Below are 17,906 nucleotides of genomic sequence, written 5' to 3'. Positions count from 1 at the left end.
GATGGATGGATGGATGGAGGATGGATGGATGGAGGGATGGATGGATGGATGGATGGATGGATGATGGAGGATGGATGGATGGATGGATGGATGGATGGTGATGGATGGGGGATGGATGGATGGATGGATGATGGATGGATGGAGGATGGATGGATGGATGATGGATGGATGGATGGATGGATGGATGGATGGTGGATGGATGGATCATCCATCCCACGGCATCCGCCCGCGGCATCCATCCCACGGCATCCATCCATCCATCCATCGAAGCCGCCCACGGACGGATGCGATGAGCATCCGCTTTAAAACGGGGTGGTGAGTTGCGCCACCAAGCCCTTGTTATTATTTTGCCTAATGACCTACCTATACTTCTGAGAAAACACACAGATACAAAGAATTCCCAGCATCAACCTTTCGGACCATTACTGGGAACTCTGTTTTTGTACGTCTCAGTTGTTTGTGGTCTTCCTACTATTCTGCCACCAAACCTCCAATCGCCTCTTGCTAATCTCTGTTGCAGACATGTTTACTTTTCCCCTGCTATCCCTGAACCCAAGGGCTTCAAGGAGGCCAGAGGAGCCTAAACTGGCAGCTGGGTAGATATCTTCACATTATATTAAAATATGTTCGATCGTTTCCCTAGTTTTACCGCAGCAAGAACATGCGTCTTCATCCTTGCTGTACCTTGCCTTATAACTACACCTTCTAAGGCACCCTGATCTCGCTTCGAAAAGTAAGGAGCTTCCCTTTGAGTTATCATAAATTGTTTTTTTTTTCCTGATTTCGTTTTTTTCCTTTGTGGCAGTTAGTCATAGCAGGTTTCTTTTTCATTGCCGCAACTCATGAAATTGTCTTGGTCTCTCTAACTTTGCGTTTCACGTTCTTTGTTACCGTGTTGCTGACCATACCGGTCGCATACTTGCTGGTAGGCTACCTAGTCCTTTTTCTCCACTGTGAGTCGGTGTTGTTCCTGTACAAATATCTGAACACTCTCACAACCCATTTAGTTTTTTCCATATCCCTCAGTCATTCTTCAAAATCAATTTCACTCCGAGCCTCCTTTACTTCAAAACTTGTCAAGCCCACATCACCCAGCACAGCTTCATTTGTAGTCTTCCCGTGAGCGCCCAATAGGAGGCTTTCCACTGACCTTTGGTTCCCATCGAGTCCTTATTGTATCCCTAACTTCAAGCAAACAATTGCATTTCCAAATGTAAGCCCTGGAACCATTACACCTTTCCACATACCCGGGAGCGCTTCGTACCTATTGTATCCCCATAGCGCTCTGTGTTTCATAATGGCCGCATTTCTCCTCCCTTTTGCTATTATAATTCTTTCGTGTGTCTCCAGATATATATCGCCTTCGTTTATTCATACAATAAGGTATTTGTATTCTTTTACCCGAGCTATTTCCTGACCCTGTATCAACACTGTCTGATCACTGTTTTCATTGAATACCATAAAACCTGATTTTTAACGCAAAATTTTTATCCTAGATTCTGACGTTCTTCTCCGCAGATATCAGCCATACGTTGCATATCAGTTCGCTTGTTAGCAAGCAACACAATGTCGTCCGCATAAAATAAACCTGGAAGCTGCTGCCCAACTATTGTGCCAGCTTTTTTGTATGAGAGGTTAAACCGGATATTGATTCCTTGTAGCGCGCTTTCCATCCTTATCATGTACAGCATAAAGAGCAGCGGGTATAAAGGACACCCCGGTCTCAGTCTCCTGTTGATATCAGCGTTATCCTCGCTCCTCCTCCCTTCCCATTCAACGCAAATGGTATTTTTACGGTAAATCTCTCTCTATTGCTGTATACAGTCGTTGCGTATACCTTAGCCTTCCCGAATATTCCACAAAATGTTGCGGTCTACGTTGTCATAAGCTCCAGTAATGTCTAAAAAAGCCGCATATAGCGGTCTCGTTTCTTCTCTGGATATTTTAATACACTTAGAAAGGACAAACAAGTTATCATCCAGATGCCTACCGATTCTGAAGCCATTCTGAAGCTCTCCCAATATGCCATTATTCTCTGCCCATGTCTTGCAGCTTCAATTTAATCACCTGCGTTGCCAACCTGTATATCGCCGATGGTCAACGGTCTATATCTATCTTTTACCCCTTGCCTTTATAAAAATAAAATCATTCTACTTTGTCGCCGACTGTCTGGTATTCGTCAATATTTTAAGGTTTTTTCTGCAGATTTCAAGGGAGTTTTCTTACTTATTTGTCCTAGCTCAATAATCAGCCTAATGGGGCCTTTGTCTAGCCCTGTGGCTGTGCGGTTAGGAATTTTCGGCTTTCTTCAAGTTGCAATTTGTCAGCACCAGCTCCTCACGCGGGCGATGGAACCCCCTCTTGTGGTGCAGAAAGGAACCGATCCGCACAGCATAGGGGGCAGAAGTGCCTCTCCCTCCCCCAATTCCGAATCTCCCTCATATATATCTAGATAGATATCAGGCATATCAGGCATATCATAGACATCATAGATACAATAGATATCAGACATATCTCCCTCCCCCATATCGTCGAAGATACGCCTCAGCGCGGTCCCGTCGCGCCTTTCCCTTCATGAGTCGGTGGCGGCGCGGGCGTTTCCCCTCCGTATCACTTTAACCCGTTCACGGGAGCGTCGCCAGCGATGGCCCGCTTTGAACGCTTTTGGCGCCCAATTTATCCGGTGGATGCTTAGAAAACGAGCGAGCACTACAGCAAAAGATAGGAGCGTAATAGTTTCAACCAGAACGCTATAAACCATCCTTTACGCTGAATTGTCATGGAGATAGCCTGACCTTCAGACCCCCAAGTAGTCCTGCGAGCTCAAGATAGGCAGTGATAACACCTAGCTCGCACCACAGCTAACGATAAAACATTGGCGTTACATACTTGTAACCGTAGGGTAGAATTTGTTGTGCGGTCTTCTTCGTGCATCCGATTGTTCGTCTTTTTCGGAAATGTCATATCCTAGGTGATGCATGCAACAGCGCGTGAAAAGTATTGAAGAGAACGATTTCTTGGCGAACGCAACATGTGATCAAGCCGCTTTTATGTTGAAAATCGCTTGAAAGAAGTTGTTTTCCTCTCAGTGTTTCATGTATTTTCCATCTTCCATAAAGCTTAGTTCATCGCTTCACCTGCGAAGAGTGTCTCGTAATTGTCACGTCAGTAGAAATGTTTAAGCAGATGAAGGCGCATTATCATTATCAACTTGCTCCCCACGTCGCTACAGTTTCAATGCGCAAATAAAAGCAGTTATGAAACTTGAACGAGTTCCCGGAATAAAGCAGAATTTGCGCTTGCTGAAATAATTTTCTGTTGCTTACGTCAGTGAATCAATTTTTGTGCATTGAAGAAGTGTTACGCGACTACTCAGCACCCACTACCAAAAGCTGCTGTTGGTAATGGCTATACGACGAGCGGCGGCGTCCTTGTCGCTGGTCTCATGGCCGTTTCTTCTCACATAGCCACTCCTCGTATTCGCGCTACTCCTCGAGAGTCCCGACTATGCGGTGACTACCCATAACGCTCCTGCAACAACAATGAAATCAGTTGCTAGGCAGGTTCTTTTATACATAAAAGGCTAGTGACGTGACTGCCGACGTCGCAAGCTGCAGCAGCAATCTTTACCAGGAAACGTATGCCGGGAGCGCTACAGGTTTCGCCGCATTGTCAGCAGGAGTGCCTTATCATGAATTATGTTGCTTCGATGCTTGTTTTATGCTTGTTCTTTATTAAGATGAATGCTGTACTGCATGTTGTATGCGTTATACCAAAGAATGAATGCACTTTTCGTTGTAATTGTTGATTTTCTTGTTGTTTTTTTTTTGCTTTTTTTTGCTTTTTTGCAAGGACAACGCCGTGAAATATCTCGACCATCTAGAGACTAACAGCTTCGCTTTAATATTTCACCGGTAGTTTAAGACATTTAGGACAACGTCATCGAGGTGCTAATAACCTGTTAAAAACAAAATACCGAATGATATTTTTGTTTTCAGTTTATCATCAGCCATATCCCATGATATCATTTAACAAGAACACAGAGAACCAACACGCAAATGAAGACAGCACTACATTTCGTACAGTTTATTCCGAGTTCTTTTTTTTTTCTTCCTTGGAATCACACTGCAATGAATACAAACAACTGAGTTTTTGTAGAAGGCATTTATTTCAGTGTAGAGAAAGAAAATCTCGAAACAAGCTATATTCAAACATGACATAGTTTATTGACAAACGATGTTATTCGAGTAGGTCTATGGCACGCAGTTTACAATTCCAAAAATACGAAGAAGTACGCTTATCAGCAAGCTTCTGGGGTTGAACGCATCTTCGCGCATTTGTCCTTGTCATAAACAGTGTAGTTCCCAGCACTAGCGCAAAACAGATCAAAGAAATAGTAGCAGCAGGCAGGAATGTCGTCAAGATATCGCTCGTTGACCCACAATTCACACCCTGAAATAAGGACGGCGTTAATTGAACTTGCAGCACTACAAGATTCGTGATTAGCACAAAAGCCATAAAGACGCCACTCCATCAGTCTACCTCCGCTTCCATTGTACCTTACGCTTACAATCATTCTTGAGCTCGATAGTTTATTATATTGCCGACGCGATTATGGTGTTTAAAACGGAAACACCTCCTCTTTGCCGTAGGAATTATTTGCCCTGCACATACGAAAGACAGTAAGTGTAATGGCGGGAAAATACTAGTTAGCATCTTACTTCACCCAATCGGAGAGCCGCTTCATTGACCCCTGCACGACAATAACCAAGTTCCACGTATCTGCCGATACTTTGTAATCCACGTCAGCTTAACGTACGACTATTTTCTCTGTTATTTCTTTACTCTAAATGCACCTTATGGCCGCAAGTGACGCATATCAGTTCGCAATTTCTCTTCTCTCACTCGTGCGACGCCGAAAGCGCGCTCTTCCGGTAATACTAGACATCCTTCACGTCAGTACTGAACATTTCACAACAAGGCCTTTTCCAACACTGGTGATCACGAGATGGAAAATAAGAGAAAATAACTTTATACAATATAAAGCATTTTTGGGCTACGTAAACGGTAGCCAAAAGGAAAGAGTGAGTGTCATTCTGGCAGTTACACGACAATGCAACAAACGAAAGTTTCTTCTCGACTATGAAACAAGGAGCCTATTAGGTTTCAAGATCAAAATTGCTGCAGAAAATACCAAATGCAGTCACTTGTGTCATTCTGCGTTACTCACCATATCCGTTGTTCTCATAGGGAACGCTGAGAAGGTCGCAAGTTTTGGCGTCCGTGAAAATGACCGTGTCATTGAGGGTCGTTCCATCTATCGCAAAATGACAAGCTGCACGTTAGATTGCTTAGAGCTCAAATATTAACAGACAATTTCGCAGCACCTAAGTATGCGAACATCTTCACACAATCAATATGTGTCTAAGATCAATATTGACCTAAGACTTGGTCAATTTTGTTGTTGCAACAGGCCTTCTTATGAGCTGCACGAAAGTTTCCATTACCGAAAGCGATCTAAGCGGCTACAACCTCGTGGAAAGCATTATTGTCAGCATTTCAACAGCCATCTGCAGCTTTACCTTTTTGTGCCATGGTTGCTGTTATTTTTCTTCTCGCAAGAGACAAACATGGGTTGATGGCTATTCCAACATCTGACGCATTCAGCAGTTCCGAAGCACATTGGAGCACGACGGAAAAACGAGGCCCTGGCAGTTGTAATGGCATTGAGCTACTTTCAAATTTTACTTTCTTGGTCAGTATTTTAAGCCCTTCACCGAAAACCAGGTCCCTAATTTCTCAGAATACCCCATCCAAAAGGAATAATTACAAAATACGTCACCAAGTGACGCCAAAGCATGGAAAGTTTGTAATCGAGAGAAAAGTCGCCGAAAAATACTGTATCTTTGCCATGGCTACCCTGAACCAAGAACAATACGAATGTCCGAAAACCCACATGAAGCTTAGCCAACGTCTTACATGAGAAAATATTAAGTAGGATGTGCACGGCTATATAAAGGATTTCCATTATATGTCAACGAACCAGAGCTAAAGGCCGACCAAGAGATAAACAGATGACGACTCCTTTGTAATTCGGCATACCGTTTGAAATAGTGCACCTGTACTTTGCGTAAGTAAAAACGAAGGGAGAGTATGAAAAACACAAGGTCTTCTGGTTTTAATTGATTATTCCACCAGAATGGACGCCACAAAGTCAGTAAAAGAAGATTTCAGTGCAATTATCGACAGAGGTTTGCTAAAATAAATAATGAATTTTCTCGGTGAGCGCGCCTGGCAAAGTTGTCTCCCTCATGCAGCGACAGTTCTTCTAGCATGCAAAAGTCATCGCCTCCGACAATGTACCAGCGTTTTTAGCTGAGAAATTGAAAACTGGACCTAAAGAAAAAGTAATGGCGTTGAAATTCATCCCGCCCTAGCATCCTGAAGAAGGCGCTTTATCAGAGTGTTCATTCATGATGTGAAGGAAGGAAGGAAGCAAGAGAAAGGCAGAAGGCAGGGAGGTTAACCAGATTAACGTCCGGTTGGCTAACCTACACCGGAGGAATAGGAAAGGGGAACATACAGAAGACAGGGAGAGAGAGGAGGGAAGGAAAGAAGGAAAATTAGCGGTTAGTTCCCTATTGCACTCATAGTCACAGACGTTGACACATTGATTACACATGATGTGAATATCTGTAAACTTGAACCAACGCAGTGGGAACTGTACTCGAAAGCAGCTGTGAAGCACCACAGGCGCACATACACACTGGACTTCACTGCAATCCCATTTTGCTACTTGCGGAAACAGTTCATAGCTACCTACTCGATCATTTTCTCGAATTAGCAGACAAAATCTTGATAAGAAAAGCTCTATAATCTCAGTAGCAACTAGACCAGTAAAAGCGTTCGATAAGGAAAATATTGAAAGCCAAACATTGTGCCGAAGTTCCCAATATGGAGCCTGGAAACTTTTCCTTGTAGATAGTCAGCTCGAAAGCTCCAAAGCTACATTAAATAATTCTTACATATTCACCAAAAGGGCCAAATAACAAAGTGTCATCAAGAGAATATATCACGAAAGCCAAGAAGGTTGAGTCCAGTAACATAAAAAACGCCTTATGTTACCAAGGAGGGGTCCATACAAAAGCAGCGCAAAATGAGAAGTGTCCACGCCGCAAACACAATGACGAAGATGTGACTGGGTTGAAAGAAGAAAACAAGAGAAGCAAGAAGAGGTACGAGAAATAAACAGCCATATCGCCGTCAGTCCATGTTTGTCCTTTCCAGTTGTGATTTGTTTCTTTGATTCAAAATGTTGGGTAGCTATAATGCTTCACGTATTTTGTACGTCACCACTAGATTTATTTAAATAGTTTCTGCCCACTCTTCGTTATGCCCTCACCGCCGCAAATACATGACGTCGCCAAATTCTAAATTTTTCTATCACTTCTACATTAAAATCAGTCCCATGCCTTCTTTTAAGAAATACATCGCTTGGATTTAGTGCCTAACCCTTCAGAAAAAAAATACCAAAAAGATTGCCTTCTAACTTTTGAGGTTCGCATACCTGTTAGCCTTTCGTCTTACCAAGCGTATATATTAGGAAAGTCCTTTGCCTGATCTCGTTGGACGCTCATTACGATATAATTTCTAGCAGAAAAACACCGACATACACACAAAGAAAAAAAAACACTATACATGTTGTTGACTTGCATCTCAAGATTTATTCATTGGTTTGGCGCATAATATTGCCGAACAGCGCAAAAGACATGACTTTTTTCTCGCCTGTCAAACCAATATTCTGTTTCTTAACTTGACATATTTGTCCGGCGCAGGTACCACTTCACTTATTGTTTTGACACGATTCATAGTGACTGAAACATGAGTGTCCGTTAGTATGTATACGGTCAATGCTGGTAAAATGTAGGCTTTCAACTTGCTTTTTCTTTCTGCTACGACCTTGAATTTCGCCGAATTGTGTGGTTCAGTGGCAAAGGCGGTGGTAAAAGACGAGATGCCTGGCGAGGAAGCACTACAACTGCGCATCTCGCTGGAAACAATTTTGAAAATGTATCGATTAATTTGCTTTGCGTGTGGCCCCCTGTAATTTTATTATTTTTTTACTTTGTTGCACAGTTCTGTGGGGATAAGTATTCAGTGCTGTCTTTCTGAACACTTCTCGTCTTCTGTTGTGTATTTTCACGTTAGACATCGACAAGCAGTTATGGGGGAACATTTCTGTTTATATATTGAGTGTCAAGCGCCGATGTATACCAATAGGACGTTAAACGTTGCAGGTCGAGCAAAATGAAATCATTAAAATTTTATCACTGGAATGTCGCCTATATTAAGCCTTGTATTCTCTTGTTCTGTTTCCTTGGCCGTAGAGCAGGTGGCAATGCCGTAACTTCACTCAGGGCGACCACGCCGGTTTTCGTTGTAATGAAGCTTTCTCTGGGCACTACCACCTTTTCTAAACAGCACAGCAAATCGAAAATAGAGTGTTAATAGCACAAACTCAAAGGAAGAAAGTATTTCTATGACACGCAAAAGAGTGCAGTTTTGGTAGATAACGGGATACGCTATTGACGTGAACGCAAAAATAATGACCACAACAGAAAATATGAATTACGTGCAAATGAACATGGGATATTTAATGACGGATTTGGCATTTACCGCGAACAAGCTTTTCAAATGTAAGCCTGCTTACGTAGCCTCATTGCACGTAATTTCTTAACAGATTACTTACTAGGCAGAGTGTACTGAATGCCGTTCGCTGTCTGGTAACCATAAGTGCTCACAGTTTTGACCGTATCCGTAATATTATATCTGCAAATGAGGAAAACCAGTCGTAAGACAGTGGCCAGTTTAAAAACAATATTGCTCGGAAGACAAAAAGCTGGCTGATAGCTGCCTGACCAAAAACAATGGTCGGGCCTCGGGTGATTTGGAATTGAAGATCGCTGTCCTGAATCACCGCAGTCACCGCAGGTAAGAGCAAACTATCATTCGACAATAGCATAGACATAAAACTAGCAAAAAATGATTCATTGACGATAATGTATCTTGAGTATGTTTAAATTTCTTTGCTTTTTCACTCAATTGTGTGTCGCAGAATTAATGGCGCTGAGCATAGATCGCACTTAGTTGATACGTTTTGCAAGAATCTCCTGCCGCCCAACGACAGTGGCCCAACAGGCAGACTACCTTTAAAAATTTCGGTGCATGCCAGTGACATGAGTGTTCTGATAACTGCGCTAGTGTACCATGTATGACACTCACAAAGCAAGGCATGGCCAAATGCAACAAAATTTAACTTCGGGTAAATTTGTTTTAGTGGCATATTCCATACCATTAAAGAAGTCTTGGGACAGCTGCGGGGCTTGCCAGTTGTCTAATTTTCGTATTAGCAGCCATTGAATGGCATCCAAGCAGACGACGTGTGAATCCGGTTGCTAGCGGATATCACGCAGATCCCTGCAAGTCGCCTCTAAGTTTTTTTTTTTTTTTTTCATTGCACCGCGGGCAACCATGGGTGCCACCTAATCTCTGAGGTAACGCCGAGTAGCCGTGCCGGTTCTCAACGTTTTGAGCCAAGCGTCGTTGCGGGCTAGTGGTAATACCAGAGTTTTTTTTCTGTTTCAGCATAAAAATCTTCTATTTCTTTCAAGGTTCGCGTGACGCATAAACTCACATTGCAGACTTAAAGCTTTGTACAGAGGCTTCTCTACATCTACGCTGTCTGACCTAGGTTTTCTGCGTGGTCCGAAATTTTGTTGCAGTCGGCCTTTGAAAGCTCGTGATGAAAACTAATACAGCCGCCTTAATACCATCAGGTACTTTAAGTAGTTCCTTTAACCGCACAATTAAAAATAAGTTAATATGGCAGAGCAAAAATTCACCATACGGCTGTTCTTACTCACATCTTCGTACATGCGCAGAGTAGTTTTCGGACTGTTTTTTTTTTATTGACAGTGCTTTCGTAACGAAGAAGTAACACCTAAAGTTAATTTAGAATATAGCGAATGTCTTGCAAAAATATTACAAGCGAAATTTTGTTTTTATCTATACGAGAATCATCGGCTTTTCTTATCTTCCCAAAGACGCAGTGGCGACCGCTGAACACGTGACGAGGTATTCAGTGACGGCTCGCAAAGCGGCACAGAACCGGCATACAAAAGCATGTGTGTCGGTAAAGCACTGTCTGAATAATATTTTCGCAACAAGAGAAAGCCACCAGTAGGAGATTACGGGGACTCGCGACAAGCTCGACTATATGTTAAGCAAGAAGGGCATGCGCCTGTTCTAAGGATTGAAGCAGCACCCATAATAAAGTATTTCAATGCCGTGGAGAGAAAATTCGCTCCAGAACTGTTCATGCATGTGTAATAAGAATCGCATGCACGGTTACATGTAACCTATATGTCGCTATGTGCCCGGTTTCGGCCTTTTTAAACTGTGAGCCATATACTTTTCAGTGAACGTTGCCTGCCCTCTGCGTCTTTTAGTGATCACGGCTTACAGATGGGATTCTAAAAAACTACGAAATGCTTTAAGTCCCGAAGCCAGTCTTGGCAAGCCAACTATCCATGAAGCCAGTTTTGTCGTTTTTCCCTCGAAAAGTCGGCCCAGCACATGACCTCTGAGACTCAGCGTATTGGCCGAGAGTGCTTGGTTTCCAGTAGTTTGTTGGTGTCTAATTCAGATGCTCTGCCTTGGCTATTCCTGCAAAGTGAGGGCACTAGAACCTATTGCACGCTCTGATGTAACGATCCCGTCTTGGGCTGACTTGTTTGGCTTCAATCGTGTTGCGCAATGCTTTCTAGTTCCTTAGTCTCTTCCTTCTTCAATGATTCCTGGAATCGCAAAACCCTCTCCACTTTTCCCTCAAGCGGCGGAAGAATAATCATCCTCATCATCAACCAATATTTATGTGCACTGCACCACGAAGGCCTCGCCCTGCGATCTCCAATTACCCTGTCTTGCGCTAGCTGATTCCAACTTGCGCCTACAAGAGAAGTAGTTTATTGATTTGAAAATGTAGAGAGGTCGGCCGCAACATAGAGCCTCTGGCCTGCTACTCTACGTAAGAGAAGGGGAAGAGGAGAAGAAAGAGGGTCACAATGGGGGATGATAATGGGAGGAACGCGGTGAAAGGACACATTGCATAAATCGTATCACAAGCGTGAGTCCAGGCCCGTGTCGCCTAAGAAACGTGAAAAAGCACGCATTGCCTCTAGTGTCTGCCAACTCTGTGGCCCTGCGCCTAGCAAGAGGTCCTCCGACAGTGGTCTATTATATAAATTCCTCAATGTCGCTGCCAGTGTGAGTCTCTCGTGCGAATACTCAGGGCACACCACGAGCACATGGTCTATAGTCTCTATAACACCACACACTGAACATTCCGGGGAGTCTGTCCGTCCAATGATGTGCAAATATTTGCGCGTGAAAGCGACGCCTTATCGCAGTCTGTGTATCAGGCATGTATGAGGGCGTGGAATTCCACCTAGAACAGGAAATTGCATATCGGGATCCAGCCTTTTCAGGCTGGATTTGCGCCTACAAATTTTCTAAATTCAACGGCGGAAGAATGAACTTTCATAAAGAAATGAGCAGGCGAGAGTCTTCGCCTTCGATGGGTGGCGTCTTCAGTCCAGAAATCCGTGGACCATGGTCATTCGTCGCACCCTGTCCACAAGCATGAACTGGTCATCAGGGTCGGGGCTAGTCAGCCGGGACTCGCACTGCTCTTTAGTAGGTTCTTGCGCGTAAGGTAGCTTGGTGCCGTCACACTTCCACCCTGAGGCGCTGGGTTTTAAGTATACCTTGTAGTTCTTGCAGTAGAGTTCGTAGCAAGTTGGGTACATCATGTTCAGTACGATGGCGTTCATGAATGATTTGTTTTTCTCAAGTGCGTCATGCGTTCGCACCCCCAGGTCCACTTTGAGAGCACTTTGGGCATCGTTCGTGGGTTGCAGCTCATACGGAACGCAATAGTAGCTTTTGTTTATTGTCAGAATTCAGTAAGAGAACAAAACTAGCCACCAGCACATCTATAAGGGTGACATAGATTCATAATGCGATTCATTACAGCGGTGCTATAACGTACAGCTATTCCAATTCTCCAATCAGCCCTCCATGATTGATCAAAAATTTTCGGACCATTCCCACTTCGCCTGTCGGTAACGCGACGTCCCGAGAACCCCGGAAACCGCGAGAACTCTCGATCTGGTATGACGTGTACACACTAATTGAAGTGCTTCGAGTTGTTGATAAATTCGACTTCGCCCTGCCATCTGCTAGCCGCCTGGTTAGCTCAGATGGTAGAGCGGCTGCCCCGGAAAGGCGTTGGTCCTGGGTTCGAGTCCCGGACAAGGACGAATTTTTCTTCAACTGCGAGGCTTTTCTTTCGTGAAACCCCTATGGGTTTCCTTTGTAGCAATCTATGGTTGGGCGGATGTCTCATTTTCCCTTTACTTACTTCTCTCCACCTAGTGGGTTTCTGCTGAACTATTACGTCAAACACTGAATATGCACATTAGACCAAACAAAAATTATTTCTCATTCGACGCCTTCTTCGCCATTATCCCTCTGCCATTGGTCAAACGTTTTCGGGCAGCGTCCCCTTCGCCTGTTTGTCACACGACGCCACAAAACCGCGAAAGCACACGCGTCAAAATCACGTGCGTGTGTTAAAGATGCATTAATATGCCGAACACACTGAATTTTTTTTTTCTGAAAAGCCGGAGACTGCTCCTTTCCGAAAGGAATAGGCGATGGCAGCCCACTGATCACTCTGGCACTGGCAACTCAGAGAGTTGATTTATTTGCGTATAATAAAAAACTTTGCAAGACAGTGTAACATTCCCGAGCCCTTTTGGCACGTATGTGACATCGCTCTGCCAAGTCTTCTTCGCTGAAAATACGTCCTAGTGACATTTATAACCTTCCGTTGCACGCCGCCGCGATTTTTGACTAGCCACCTCAAGCTACGCAAAGGGAAGCGGACCAATCGCGGACGCCGGCGCCACCCTCCTCATCCGGTTATCTACATACAGTGCGTTAGGTCAACCGCACTCAAACCCCCTCCACTTCAGCGTGCTCCTCGCCTCTCGTGAGCCAATTACAGAAGATAAAAAAGTTGTCGCAGTTTCACCCGAAAGGCGAAGCATCAATTGCGATAGCAAATTTGTAGAGAGCTACACGGAGTAATGATAGTAGCTTTATCAGCTGTATAAAGTTGGACATGCAGCAGCACCGGCAACACGCAGAACTGTTGTCGACGCCGTCGGCGTTTTGCCCGCGTTCGCACAAAACGCGTGCGGCGTTGGTGACTGTTGCCGGAGCCTCTGGGGGCGGCACGGGCCGTCGTCGAGCAGGGGCCGTATTCTGAAACGTTACCCTAGGCGAAATTTCTTTTTTCGCTTTCAGGCGTACGCTGATTCTCTGTTTTAGCGAAATTGGATGAGCTGATTGGGTGGTTGAGCCGGACGTCATTCAATTTTGCTCAACCAGCCAATCAGCGCGCACGCATGAAAGCGAAAAAAGAAATTTCGCCTAGGCGAACGTTTCAGAATACGGCCCCAGATGATAAGTGGTTCTTGAGGGAAAGGGAAAGGTTGGCGCTATCTTCTGCAGCCCTTGAGGGAGCACGGCTCAGCGCCAAGAGCAGCGTCGGAAGTCTTTACCACCTTCTCGCCTCACAACGCTTTGACATAAATAGGCACTTGGAGCCGCAGCTAAACGTCGCCTCCCTTCCCTCCCCCCCCCTCTCCCACGGCCTTTCGCGCGTCGGAAGAAGGCGCGTTTGCTCTACATATATGGTGATTGTAAAGGAGGAAAGAGACGCCTACTTCTGCAGCCCTTAAGGGAGCACGGCGCCGAACGCGCGTTTGTTCTCCGCCGTGGGTTTACTCCCCGCGAAAGCGCGCGTCCCACGCGCCCTTTCACTCGCACATACAGAGTTCGGCGCGTGGCGATGATGATAAGTGGTTCTTGAGGGAAAGGGAAAGGTTGGCGCTATCTTCTGCGGCCCTTGAGGGAGCACGGCTCAGCGCCAAATTTGCGACGATTTCATCTCCATTGACGTCATACGGAACCTCAAGGCGATGACGACGGCAGAAATCTGCTTTGGAGTGTCCATATAATTGCTATCACAATAAAAACCGCTCAATGTAGATAGTGCCATTCGCTAGGAAAACAAACAAAAGTGACCTCCTAGCGTTTGATTAGCCTGTTCAAACTACGCAGCGGGTTAGTGCCAAATGCTCTGGGTGGTGGTTACGTTAATTTGACGTCAGGAAACTGTAATAAAAAAAGTTGTCGCAGTTTCACCTGAAAGGCGAAGCATCAATTGCGATAGCAAATTAGTAGAGAGCTATACGGAGTAAGGATAGTAGTTTTATCAACTGCATAAACTTGGACATGCAGCAGCACCGGCAACACGCAGAACTGTTGTCGAAGCCGTCGGCGTTTTGCCCGCGTTCGCTCAAAATGCGTGCGGCGTTGGTGACTGTTGCCGGAGCCTCTGATATAAATAGGCACTTGGTGCCGCAGCTAAACGTCGCCTCCCTTCCGTCCCCCTCCCCCCTCCTCCCCCACGGCCTCTCGCGCATCGGAAGAAGGCGCGTTTGCTCTACATATATGGTGATTGTAAAGGAGGAAAGAGACGCCTACTTCTGCAGCCCTTAAGGAAGCTCGGCGCAGAACGCGCGTTTGTTAACCGCCGTGCGTTCACTCCCCGTGAAAGCGCGCGCCCCTCGAGCCCTTTCACTCGCACATACAGCGTTCGGCGCGCGGCGACGATTGGCGCTGAGCCGTGCTCCCTCAAGGGCTGCAGAAGATAGCGCCAACCTTTCCCTTTCCCTCAAGAACCACTTATCATCATCGGCGGCGCTGAGCCGTGCTCCCTCAAGGGCTGCAGAAGATAGCGCCAACCTTTCCCTTTCCCTCAAGAACCACTTATCCACCTACCACGATTTAATCTCCATTGACGTCATACGGAACCTCACGCCGACGGCGACGGCGACGCCGACGGCAGAAATCTGCTTTTGAGTGTCATTATAATTGCTATCGCAATAAAACTGTCAGCCCTTCCACTGGGGTGGAGATGGAAGACCAGCGCAGCTGTACTGTGGTGGGAATTACGTACTTCCAATTATGACTGTTAAGTTGAGATGGTGTAATGGGTTATTTGAAATATTAAAGAATGAGAAATATATATGATCCGGTGGTTTTCATTTATTTAGTGCCCACAGGGACCATGGCCTTATGGTCACTACAGTTCACTGCCATAGGGTGTACGGCAAAGGTTGGCGCGTTCTTCATAAACACGTCACCAAAGCTGCGCGCGTTTGGTGCGAACGCGGGAAAAACACCGCTGCCGTTGACAACAGTTGTGCGCGTTGGTTGTTCGACCGCACACAACCGCTGTCAAAACGCTGGCTACGTGACGGAACGGCTAAACGTCGTTGTCGGCACTGTTAGGGCAGAGGCTGGCGAGAGCCCAGCGAGAGTCCGCGGCACAGGCGGCAGAGGCCTGTAGGGCTGCGCGCATGCGCCGAAGTGGGAGAGCGGGCACGCACACGCGCAGTCTAGGGTGCCTCGATGCCCTCCTCGCCCACCCCTCCCCTTCCACTGGGAAGTCGCGTTTGCTCTCCGTCGTGCGTTCGCTCCCTGTGAAAGCAGCGCGTCCCTCGCCCTAGCGCGCTTTCACTCGCACATACAACATACGGCCAATGAGAGTTCTTTTTTTCTTTTGCCTAACGCGACCATCGAAGAGTTAGCCCTTGAAAGCTTCGCTGTAAAACAAATTAGAATATATTCACGTTATGGGGCCCCATGATTGATGTTCTTTGTGTGAGCTCTTCGGCAATGCTGCCACATCCACTGTCAGCAAAGCCCGGGAGGGTTCGAAAACCATGATGGCCGCAATGCCGCGGATAGAATTTTGGTTCGAAAATGCAAGATTTCAATTTCATTCGGTACCACGTTTTGGAAATAGTAATCACGCCACGTCGAACCTTTTCTGAACCTACCTGTGTCACACAAACGCGCAAATGAACATAACCGACCAATTTCCTGGCTCCTAATGCTGTTCTCCCTGAAACATGCACAATAACGTTGTCGAGAACCTTTCATCATTAGCTATTCTGCGCATGCAGGGAGCCATAATAGCGCTCAATATGCTTTATAAAACTACGGAACATGCACATGCGTGCGCAAGCTCTTTTCTGGGCGTGCAGTTTGACAAATCAGGCAGAAAGCTCTATCTGACCCGCAAGTGCACGGGCTAATAGACATTTTATGGTAAATATAGCTATATTTTCTATACTGAGGATACTTATAATTCACGCGTATTTTGAAGTAGCACATTGACTGCTCTAGCTCTTTATAGTTGTTAGTGGCATTAGTCGCATTGTTACATTCTTTTAAATGCAAAGCATTTCTTGCCGGCGGCTCTGTCTGTTGTCCCGCGTCCCACACTCCCACAGCGCATGCGCGTCCCCTCCCCCTCTCTCTCCTCCCCTACGCTCCCCCCTTTCTCTCCTCTAGGAATACTCTACGGAGCGGCGCCCGCGTGCCACACTCCCACAGCGCATGCGCGTCCCCTCCCCTCTCTCTTCTCTAATAGGCTCATCCTTTCTCTCCTCTAGGATTCCGGAGCGGCGCGCTCGACAGGTGGTGCGACAGCTGCATACTCCGCTGGGGGCGCCACGGTAGTTCCGCGGTATGAAAATGATGCAGCGCGCGCCCCATTCTCTCTCCTGTGCAGCGCCGCGATGGGCACTCGGCCGCGAAAACATCTCCCGCTCAAGCTAGCCATGTCCCCGCTGTTCGCATCCACACAAGGTTCCCTTTAGCGGGAGATGGAGTTATTTTGTTTAGTAACTCGTTTTCTAGGAATGCCGGTCAAAATTGACAATGACATACATCACTGTAAAATGCGCGGCCTATTACTAAGTGTACACTGCAGTCCTCCCGATGACCTATTCAGCTGTAGGCACCTTTACGCGAGTAAGTAACTCCAAGTCAAAGCCATCATGAAAGAAACCTGTTGGACCGCTTCGTCATAGCGCTGACACTTGACAATTCCGGCCCATGCGACGAACCAGCTTCTACGTAGGCTGGCTCAGCTGCGCTGCTGTTGGCAGGTGCATAAACGGCTCGAATTCTTTGAGGCTCACCGGAGAAAGGCAGATGGCACCGAGGCGGTAGCGGCAGCCACAACCAATAGCACTAGATTTATTTTTGCTTTAATGATAACGACAGCGTATCATGACTCACAACTACCTGGCCACATTATTCGACATCATTTCTAGCATTTCGAGAAGTGGCGGAGCAGCTGCTCTTTTCTGTAAAGAAATGTTGGTACACTATTCATTACTGTACCACTTGCTCAGCGTAAATGCAATCAAACACTTATTCTAGGCAACAACAACAAATGGCTTTATACTCAAGATTCAGCTGCCAAGTTGAAACACGATATCTTCCGTACTCACATATCTTCCCCGCTTTTATTCTTGAATTTAAACTCCGATTCCACGGTCATCATTGTATAATTCACACTGACAGCTCGAACGTTGACACATTTGAATTCCTCACCCCAAGGAAGGTTGCTGTTGTACGTGGACCTTATGAGAAAATATAGTGTCGTATTTGATTGATTCAAGGTCTGAAACACAAAATGACCTCAAGGGTTGGGTTACTGTGCAGACTTTTTCACAATACGTTGAGTAAATAACATGCCCAGTTGCTAGAAAGAGCTAGGGCCTTTTCAACGAGCTGGTCAATATATTTCGCTTTTCCTATAACATGTAAATTTTTGGAACCTGTGGTTTACGATACGTTTAACTACTAAGTGATTGTTATAGGATAATGACGCGTCTGTGAAAGCTGACAGTTTA

At 45.8% G+C, this 17,906-nt stretch overlaps 1 protein-coding gene across 1 annotated transcript; it reads right to left on the bottom strand.

The window, feature by feature from the left end:
- Window positions 1-4,154: 4,154 nt before the first annotated feature.
- Window positions 4,155-17,669, bottom strand: LOC125939997 (male-specific histamine-binding salivary protein-like). Its single transcript, XM_049655639.1, has 4 exons — window positions 17,502-17,669; window positions 8,750-8,829; window positions 5,231-5,317; window positions 4,155-4,452 (listed from the first exon to the last, which is right to left on the bottom strand). The coding sequence occupies exons 1-4, from the start codon at window positions 17,552-17,554 to the stop codon at window positions 4,301-4,303; spliced, it is 372 nt and encodes a 123-aa protein (XP_049511596.1). The 5' UTR covers window positions 17,555-17,669; the 3' UTR covers window positions 4,155-4,300.
- Between the last annotated feature and the right edge of the window lie 237 nt (window positions 17,670-17,906).

Source organism: Dermacentor silvarum, chromosome 9 (genome assembly GCF_013339745.2).
Source record: "Dermacentor silvarum isolate Dsil-2018 chromosome 9, BIME_Dsil_1.4, whole genome shotgun sequence".
NCBI lineage: Eukaryota > Metazoa > Arthropoda > Arachnida > Ixodida > Ixodidae > Dermacentor > Dermacentor silvarum.
This window is presented reverse-complemented; position numbering and strand designations above follow the sequence as displayed.

Excerpts from the sequence above, each read along its gene's own strand:
- LOC125939997 (XM_049655639.1), bottom strand. The coding sequence starts at position 17,554 with ATGATGACCGTGGAATCGGAGTTTAAATTCAAGAATAAAAGCGGGGAA. Across the intron at positions 5,318-8,749 it reads CATTCAGTACACTCTGCCTA|ATGGAACGACCCTCAATGAC; the intron begins GTAAGTAATCTG and ends ATTTTGCGATAG. Across the intron at positions 4,453-5,230 it reads CTATGAGAACAACGGATATG|GGTGTGAATTGTGGGTCAAC; the intron begins GTGAGTAACGCA and ends TCCTTATTTCAG.